The sequence below is a fragment of the Penaeus vannamei genome, chromosome 34, assembly GCF_042767895.1.
Source record: "Penaeus vannamei isolate JL-2024 chromosome 34, ASM4276789v1, whole genome shotgun sequence".
NCBI classification, from domain to species: domain Eukaryota; kingdom Metazoa; phylum Arthropoda; class Malacostraca; order Decapoda; family Penaeidae; genus Penaeus; species Penaeus vannamei.
The window spans coordinates 208,555-218,554 of record NC_091582.1 but is presented as its reverse complement, the minus strand read 5'-3'; the positions used below and the strand labels follow the sequence as shown (position 1 = coordinate 218,554).

Below are 10,000 nucleotides of genomic sequence, written 5' to 3'. Positions count from 1 at the left end.
CTCCCTCCCTCCCTCCCTCCCTCCCTTCCCTCCCTCCCCGCTCTCCTCCCTCCCTCCCTCCCTCCCTCCTCCCTCCTCCCTCCCTCCTTCCCCTCCCTCCCTCTTTCCTCTCCCTCCCGCTCTCCCTCCTCCTTCCCTCCCTCCCTCCCTCCCTCCTCCCTCCCTCCCTCCTCCCTCCCTCCCTCCTCCCTCCCTCCCTCCCTCCCTCCCTCCCTCCCTCCCTCCCTCCTCTCACCGTCCGCGCCCCTTCTTCTCGCCCCTCCCTTGGCCGCCCTTCCTCCCTACACGCCCCTGCCTCTCCCTCGTCTTACCGCCCCTCCTTCCGCCCTCCAACTCTCCTTCCTCACTCCTCCTACCCTGCTTCCTCCCTTTTCCTCCTTCCTTCCTCCTCCATCCTCCTCTTTCTCCTTTCTCCGTCCTCCTTTTCCTTCTCCTTCCTCCCTCCTCAACCCTCCTTCCTTTTTCCTCCTTCTCCCTCCTCCACCCTCCTTCCCTTTTCCTCCTCTTCCCTCCTTCCTTTTTCCTCCCTTCTCCCTCCTCCCACCCTCCTTCTCCCTCCTCCACCCTCCTTCCTTTTTCCTCCTTCTCCCTCCTCCACCCTCCTTCTTCTTCCTCTTTCCTCCCTCCTTATCCTTCCTCTTTCTTCCTTCCCCTTTCTCCTCCCTCCCTCCTCCTTCCTCCTTCCTCCCTCGTCCGCGTGCTGACCTCAGGAGGCCTGGCCCCGCGAGGTGGACCAGTGCCAAACACAACGGCACTCCTCCCCCACGACCCTCCCTCTCTCCCTCTTGCTCCCCGTCACTCCCTCACTCACTCATTTCCCTTTTCTTCTTCTTGTCTTTGTTTCATTTCATGTCTTTTGCAGTCTTTCTTCCATGTCTCCTTCCCTCACTGTCTCCCCTTTCTCTACACCTTGCTGCCTTCCCTCCCTCCGTTCCTCCCGGTTCCCTTTTCCTTGACTAGAAAGCAGTCTGCCTTTCCCTACCTCTCCCCACCTATTTTTCTCCCTCCCTCGCCCGCCCCCTCTCCCCCACTACGTTCCCTTCTCCACCACTACGTTCCCCTCTCCCCCTCTCTCCTTCATTACGTTCCTCTTACAATTTCTTTTTCAAAAGTATTAAGCACAATGGAGACGAAATGGTATAAGGAAAAGTTGCAAAGGAGGAAGAGAGACGGAAGGAAGAAGAAAGACGGAAGGAGGAAGAGAGACGGAAGGAAGAAGAAAGACGGAAGGAGGAAGAGAGACGGAAGGAAGAAGAAAGACGGAAGGAGGAAGAGAGACGGAAAGAGGAAGAGAGACGGAAAGAAGAAGAAAGACGGAAGGAGGAAGAGAGACGGAAGGAAGAAGAAAGACGGAAGGAGGAAGAGAGACGGAAGGAAGAAGAGGGACAGACGCATGGAGGCGGGGAGAAGACGAGGGGAAAGGCCAAAAGGAAGAGGTGGGGAAAGCAGAGAAGGAAGGGGGAAAGCGGGAAGAGAATGGAAAGGAAGAGAGGAAGATGAAGAAGAAGAGAATGAGAGATAGATATAAATTGATAGATAGATAGAGAGGGAGAGAGAGAGAGAGAGCCAGACAGACAGACAGAGAGAGAGCCAGACAGACCGAGACAGAGACAGATAGACAGAGAGAGAGCCAGACAGACAGAGAGAGAGAGAGACAGAAAGACAGACAGAGAGAGCCAGAACAGACCGAGACAGACAGACAGACAGACAGAGAGCCAGAAGACAGATAGAGCCAGCCAGTCAACAGCGGTCTGGTCACAGCGCGTCAGGTCGTCTCTTCTTTGCTTTCGGATTGTCTCTCTTCGTCTTTCCTTTGATTTACTCTTTCTAGACTTTTATTTGTCTGCTCTCGCTTTCACCGGGGTCTCTGTATTTCTCTGTTTGTCTGTATGTCTGTCTGTTTCTGTCTGTTTGTCTGTCTGTCTTTTTATTATCTCTCTACCCTCCCTCCCCTCTCTCTCTCTCCCCCTCCCTCTCTCTCTATTTCTCTCTCCCTCCCTCCCCCCCTCTCTCTCCCCTCCCTCTCTTTCTCTCTCTCTCCCTCCCTCTCTCTATCTCTCTCCTCCTCCCTCTCTCCCTCTCTTTCTCTCTCTCACTCTCTATCTGTCTCTATCTCTGTCTCTGTCTCTGTCTCTCTCTCTCTCCCTCCCTCCCTCCCCTCTCTCTCTCTCTCTCTCTTTCTCTCCCCCTCTCTCTCTCCCTCCCCTCTCTCTCTCTATCTATCTATCTCTCCCCCTCTCTCTCTAACTCTCTCTCTCTATCTCTCTCTCTCTCTCCCCCTCCCCCCCCCTCCTCTCTCTCTCTCTCACTCTGTATGGATTAAATCCAAACAACTCTATAAACTATTCCATATTATCATCAAATGAACACTGTGCCATAAAAATAGAAAAAGGGAGAGCAAAGAGACGAGAAAATAATACAGCAGTGACGTAGGTCCTCCTGCTACTTCCACAAAAAAAGGGGAAAGAGAGAGAGAGAGAGAGAGAGAGAGAGAGAGAGAGAGAGAGAGAGAGAGAGAGAGAGAGAGAGAGAGAGAGAGAGAGAGAGAGAGAGAGAGAGAGAGAGAGAAAAGGAAAATGTACTCGGAGGCAGAAGACGGCGAAGGAGAAATGCTGAGGCGGTCTCTAGCGGAAGGTGTCTCTGGGGTTTCCAACTCGCTGATTCTTGGCCCTTTTTTCTCTCTCCCTTTCTCTCTTTTCTTTCTTTCTTTTCCGTCAAAGCGCTGCTGCACTTGCGTCGGTTTTATGTGTCTTCCTCGACGGGCAATTGGGACTTTCGTTGCTTCTAAAAGCTGTTTTGGATGTTCTTATTTCTCTGCCTGTCTGTATACACATGCATTCATACACATACACACATATATATATGTATATGTGTGTGTGTGTGTGTGTGTGTGTGTATATATATATATATATATATATATATATATATATATATATATATATATATATATATATATATATATATATATATATATTTATATATATATATATATATATACATATATATATATATATATTTATATATATATATATATGTATACATATATATACATACATATACATATATATATATACACACACATCCCTCTCTCAATCTCTCTCTCTCTCTCTCTCTCTCTCTCTCTCTCTCTCTCTCTCTCTCTCTCTCTCTCTCTCTCTCTCTCTCTCTCTCTCTCTCTCTCTCTCTCTCTCTCTCTCTCTCTCTCTCTCTCTCTCTCTCTATATATATATATATATATATATATATATATATATATGTATATATATATATATATATATATATATATATATATATATATATATATATATATATATATATATATATATATATATATATATATATACATATTCATATATACACATACTCACGAAACCCCTCGCCTGCTTGCATTCTGACCCCACGACCCGAAGCAGTATCATTATCATCATTATTGTTTTTATTATGATTACTATTATTATTTCTATAAGTATCATTATCACTAAAAAGATCTATTATGAAATATATTGGCTGTGACTATGATTATTATCGTTATGATTTCTTGATTATTGTTTTTTTTTCTTATAGTAGTTATCATCATATTCAGCATTAACATAATCTTCGTTGTCATTGTCATAAAATTTGTCATAAATGCTAAAGATAATCATCATTCAAATTACATTATCATAATCATAACTATTCATTTTATCAGAACTAAAATCACATTACCTTTATCATTACTAATTAGCACTTTCATCCCTATTATTAAGCATCATAACCATTATAATTATGATTATCACTGGCAGCATCACCACAACCACCACAATCATCATCCTTGCCATTGTCTTTGACTCTAATCTTATCAGTTCCTATCTCTGAAAAAGTGTTCTCATGCACGAAACAAGAATTACAAGAACACTGAAATTTTAAAAATAATTTTTGTCTTTTTTTCCATCTCTCTTTATCCAAGGAGCCGCAATACCTTCCTTTATCCTAATCCTATCTATATTGTTTTTTCTGTCTCTCTATTCAGAACTTCCCGAAAGGAAAAGCTTTCTTGTAATAATTATTTTAATTTATATCATCAGACGAAGAACAATGACTTGAAAGATAAAACAATCATTTGGTAAATCATGAGAAAGATAAGCAGTGAATCAAAATATGTTTGAGTTCAGTTTCTTTAAAATTTATGAAATCACTGTCATCCCTTCCTCGCGCATCTTTGTTGAAAATATTATAGAATGTTACTTTCGTTCAACCACATCAGCATCAGCATCAAAAATGCATTCAACTGCTACAAAAAATAGCATTTCTCTCTCTCCCTCTCTCTCTCTCTTTCTCTCTATCTATCCATCTGTTCCTCCCAACTCCCAACTATGGCTCATTATTTCAGTGTCGTTGGAAGTTGGAAGACAGAACACAATATTTGCTCTGGTCTCCTTTCAAGGTCTGGACAAGAGGTGGGTAGATAGATCATTTGGGTTTCTGGGCTGTGCTTTGTTTATTTTTTTTTTCTCCAAGTACTTTAGTAGCTTTTGAGATATGTAAATTCAGCTCACTATCTCTCTCTCTCTTTCTCTTCTCTCTTATTCTTTCTTTCTCCCGTCTTTCTCTTTCTCTCCTATCTCTCTCTTTCTTTCTCTCTCCCCTCCTCTCTCTCTCTCTCTCTCTCTCTCTCTCTCTCTCTCTTTCTCTCACTCAATCACACCGGATCTTTTTTAAAGCTGAAGTTCGCCAGCCATATGAAACCTCTAGTAATGAAACCGGGCGTACATCCCCGTAGATTTTAATGTATATTCTTCACACTCGCCTTCACATTCGCTACTTCATAGAGGGACTGTCATTCTCTATCTATATATAATTTTCTCCTTCCTTTTATTTTTCTGTCTGCCGCCCCTCTCTCTCCAACTCCTTCCCCCTCTCTCTCTCTCTCTCTCTCTCTCTCTCTCTCTCTCTCTCTCTCTCTCTCTCTCTCTCTCTCTCTCTCTCTCTCTCTCTCTCTCTCTCTCTCGTGGGCCTTTCCGCTCACTAGAAAATCTAGGAGACATGGTTTTATCAAAACGCAAGAGAAATCAAATGATGAAACTGTTTTTTTTTTACCATCCAGGCTTTCATGAAGTAGGGAAAAGTGGAGGACAAGAAGAATGTAGAGAGAATGGAGAAAAGGAGAAAGGAGAAAACGGGAAAAGAGAAAATTTGGGAAGAGTGAAGGGAAGAGGTTAAGAAAGAAGGAAGGGGGGAAAGAGTGGAGAAGGACATGTGTTGGGAAGGAGAAGAAAGGAAGAAAGGAAGGGTGGGGAGGGGGGAGGGGCTAGAAAAAGAAGAGAGGGAAAAGAAAATGAAAGTGAGGGAAGGACAGTACTGGGAAATGAGAGAAAGAAGCAAGAGTGAATGGAGAGAGAAGGGAAGAGGAGAAAAAAATGGAAGGAGAATGACAATCTCGGATGAAAATAATAATAATAGTAATAACAAAACGACAAATAGAATAGACAAACAATCCTTCCCGAATTTGTCATTGTTTGTCTTGTTTAAGGATGGCTCCATAACAGGATGAACGGGCGTCGGATTCTTCATCCATGGCTAATTAGGCGGCGCCACCAACACACGGGAGATGTGATGCTGGAATGGGCCTCACGGTGTCATGGCATGACAGATGGGGGGGGGGGGGTAATACTGGACTGTCTTGGGCAAGGTCAAGCTCAGGCTAATTAGATATACATACGTACACATACATAGATACATACATACATATTTGTACGCAAATATGTATGCATGCATACATACATACATGCATACGTACATATACATATCCAACCATCCATCCATACATACATGTACATTTACATACACATAGACACACAGACAGGTCTATATACATACTCACACAAGCAAATTAACACGCATGCACAAGCACACAATTAGGCGAACATATACACACACAATTATATATACAAATGCTCTTTAACATTCTTTCAACAACACAACATATCACTATGCCGTAGACATTTTCATTAAATTTGAATTGCACTTCCTCTTCAAAGAAAATAGATCCAAAATATATGGAATCATATTTCACTATTCAAGTATTGACAATGTCATTATCATTGATGTTATTATTATTGTTACTGCTATTATCATCAATTTGTTATAATGACCATTGAACTTATTATCGTATTATTATGATTATCGTTGCTAATATCATTATGATCATTATAGATTGATATATCATAACATTAAAATCAATACAATTACTATTGTTGTTATTATCATCATTATTATCATTACTGTTATTCATGTTGTTGTTACTATTATTATTATCAACAGCAACATCCTTATTTAGAACATCGTCATTACCATTATCTTTATCATCATTAATGTTATTATCATTATTGTTGTTATTATTAGCATCATCATTATCATCATCATTCACTATTGGGTCTACCCATAATTTTACGAGAATTTGTGTGAATTTTATTCTTGCTGGTTTCAAGCATTTCCTCGCCATGTCCATGTTAGGATATTTGTTTGCCATCATACTAATTTCATCAGGTATAAAAACAAAGCAAAAACTTTGCTTAAGTATTGTTTTTTGGCGAGATAACACGTGGTGACACCGTCTTCCCAGAAGTCAGTGGTCTACTATGGCAACTCCGATGGCGAGTGGTTAGCGACTGCCACCGCTGTCTCTTTACCATGGCGACTGTCGCCCCGGTGACTTGGCCACCGCAGGAGCGCCAGCGCCTCCGTCTCGCTCGGGCCCCGTGCTCACCTGTGATCCTCTGCGCCTCGTATCTGTCCATGGAGCGCGAACGCCTCCTGGTCTCGGCCACGGACACCTGCCGCACCAGCCTGCTGCCGCCGCCGCCCGCCGCCGCTCCGCCGCCGCCCGCGCCCCCGCCGCTGCTACTGCTGCTCCGGCTGCTGTTGCTGCTGCTGCTGTTGCCCCCGTCGCCGTCGCTGTTGTTGGCGCTCACCGTGCAGCTGCTGCTGCTGCTGTTGTTGGGCGAGCTGCCCGTGCTGCCCCCGGGGGAGCCCCCGGCCCCCCCGCCCCCGCCGCCCGCTCCCCCCCATCCGCGCGCCGCCGACCCCGAGTCGAAGCTGCTCTGCCCGCGGAGGTACTTGGCGCGGGTGTGGCAGTGCCGGCACTTCCCTGCGGGCGGAACGGGCGTCAGTGTGGGCGGTGGCCGTGAGGGCATGAGTGGGCGTGGCGGGTGGAAATGAGTGGCTGCCATGAGGGTGGGCATGGGTGGCGGCCACGGGGAGTGATGAGAGACGGAAAGGAGTGGTAGGGAAGGAGGGGCGGCCGTGCCTGGTGGGCAAGGGGGAGGGCATGTGGCGGGCATGGTCGAAAGGAGTGTTAGTGCCACTGAAGGAAAGAGATTCAGCACCAACCATGCATATAACGAAAAACAACAACAACAACAAGGAAAGAACGGTGTCAGAAGCACAAGGGGAGAAGGGCCACGAAAATGACCCCGTGAATGCCACGAGTGCCACGGCAGACAGCGACCGAGGGACGGATGGGAGGAGCCACACGGGCGGGGGTCGAAGGGCGTGGAGGAGGACGCTTGGCTTTGGTGATGGCGCAGGAGGAGCATGCGAGGAGGAAGGGAGGAGGAAGGAGGGAAGGAGAGAGAGAGAGGGAGGGAGGGAGAGAGGGAAGGGGGAGGGGGAGGGAGGGAAAGAGGGAGAGGGAGGGAGGGAGAGAGGGAGAGGGAGGGAGGGAGAGAGGGAGGAGGGAGGAGGAGAGGGAGGAGGGAGGGAGAGAGGGAGAGGGAGGGAGAGAGGGAGAGAGGGAGAGGGAGAGGGAGGGAAGGGAGAGAGGGAGAGGGAGGGAGGGCGAGAGGGAGAGGGAGGGAGGGAGAGGGAGGGAGGGAAAGAGAGAGGAGAGGGAGGGAGGGAGGGAGAGAGGGAGGGAGAGAGAGAGGGAGAGGGAGGAGAGGGAGAGAGGGAGAGGGAAAGGGAGGGAGGGAGAGAGGGAGAGGGAAAGGGAGGGAGGGAGAGGGGGAGAGGGAAAGAGGGAGGGAGGGAGAGCGAGAGAGAGGGAGAGGGAGAGAGGAAGAGGGAGGGAGGGAGAGCAGGAGAGAGGGAGGGAGGGAGAGGAGAGAGGGAGGGAGGGAGGGGAGAGAGGGAGAGGGAGGGAGGAGAGAGAGGGAGGGAGAGGGAGAGGGAGGGAGGGAGAGAGGGAGAGGGAGGGAGAGAGGGAGGGAGGGAGGGAGAGGGGGAGAGGGAGGGAGGGAGAGAGGGAGGGAGGGAGGGAGGGAGAGAGGGAGAGGGAGGGAGGGAGAGAGGGAGAGGGAGGGAGGGAGAGAGGGAGAGGGAGGGGGGGAGAGAGGGAGGGAGGGGAGGAGAGAGGGAGAGAGGAAGGGAGGGAGGGAAGGAGAGAGTGGAGGCAGGTAGGTAGGGAGGGAGGGAAGGAGAGAGTGGAGAGGGAGGGAGGGAAGGAGAGAGTGGAGAGGGAGGGAGGGAGAGGGAGGGAGGAGAGGGAGGGAGGGAGAGAGGGAGAGAGAGGGAGGGAGGGGAGAGAGGGAGAGAGGGAGGGAGAGGGAGAGAGGGGAGGGAGGGAGAGGAGGGAGAGGGAGAGAGGGAGAGAGGGAGAGGAGGGAGGGAGGGGAGAGGGAGAGAGGGAGAAGGAGGGAGGGAGAGAGGGAGAGAGGAGAGGGAAGGAGGGAGAGAGGGAGTGTGAAGAGAGGGATGGAAAGAGAGAGGGAAGGAGGGAGAGAGGAGAGGGAAGGAGGGAGAGAGGAGAGGGAAGGAGGGAGAGAGGAGAGGGAGAGAAGGAGAGAAGGGAGAGAGGGGAGATGGAGGGAGGGAGAGAGGGAGAGAGGGAAAGGGAGGGAGGGAGAGAGGGAGGGAGAGGAGGGAGAGAGGGAGAGGGGAGAGGAGGGAGAGAGGAGAGGGAGAGGGAGGGAGGGAGAGGGAGGGAGAGAGAGAGGGAGAGGGAGGGAGGGAGAGAAAGAGAGACAGAAATAGAGACAAGGCAGGAATAAAGAACGGAAGACTATAAATTAATAAATTAATAAACAAACAAATAATAATGATGAAAATGTACAGATAAAGGACGAGAAAAGATGCACACTCACACACACACACTCACACACACACACACCGTGACAACCGGCATAAGGACCACAATCACAAAGCAACTGCCACGTTTCCTCGTCAACTAAGCCAAAGCGCGCGGCGAGGCAAGAGAGTGCTCAGCAACAAGACGAAAGCTTACGTTAAAAACAATATTGTCAAAGAGAAGAGGAAAGAGGAAGGAGGAAGGAGGAGGGTGAGGAAAAGGAGGAAGAGGAGGAGAAGAAAGAGCAGGAAGAGAATGAGGAAGTGGAGAATGTTGAGGAGGAGTAAAAGGAGGATGAAGTAGAAGAGGAGGGGGAAGAGGAAGAGAAGGAGGGGGGGGAGGGGGAGGAGCAGAAGGGGGAGGAATAGGAAGAGGGTGAGGAAGAAGAAGAGGAGAAGGAGGAGGAGAACGCGGAGGAAAAGGAGGAAGACGAGAATGAAGAGGAAGAAGAGAATGAGGAAGAGGGGAATGATGGAAGAGGAAGAGGAAAGAGTATAGTTAAGAATTGAGTGGGAAATGAGGGTGAAGAAGAAGAAACAAAAGTGGAGGAGAAGGAAGAGGAGAAGGGCGAAAGGATGAGAGGGGAATCGTGATAAAGACAAAGAGAAGGGAGAGGAGGAAAGAGGGAGAGTAAGGGAGAAGAGGAGAAGGAGGAGATGGAAGAGGAGGGGGAAGAGGAGGAAGAGGAGGAGGAAAAAAGGAGTAGGAGAGAGGAGGAGGAAGAGTGAAGATTAGAGAAGGAAAGAAGAGAAGAAAGAGAAAGGAAGAAAAAAAGAGAATAGGTAATAGGAAGGATAGGAGATAAAAAAGAAAAAAAGGTGGAGGAATGATAAGAGGAAGAGATAGATGAAGAGAAAGGAGAGAAAATGAAGAAGGAAACAATGAGTAGGGAATGAACGAAAGATAATGTAGATGATGATGATGATAATGATAGTGAATATGATGATGACTTTAGTG

General features: G+C 47.9%; 1 protein-coding gene across 1 annotated transcript in view; it reads right to left on the bottom strand.

Annotated features, from left to right (window-relative positions):
- Positions 1 to 10,000, bottom strand: part of LOC113819141 (sericin-2) — a 211,657-nt gene that overhangs the window by 14,183 nt on the left and 187,474 nt on the right. Inside the window, exon 3 of the mRNA XM_070145555.1 lies at positions 6,746 to 7,126. Within this exon, the coding sequence (XP_070001656.1) occupies positions 6,746 to 7,126 (381 nt within the window). The remainder of the gene's footprint in view (positions 1 to 6,745; positions 7,127 to 10,000) is intronic.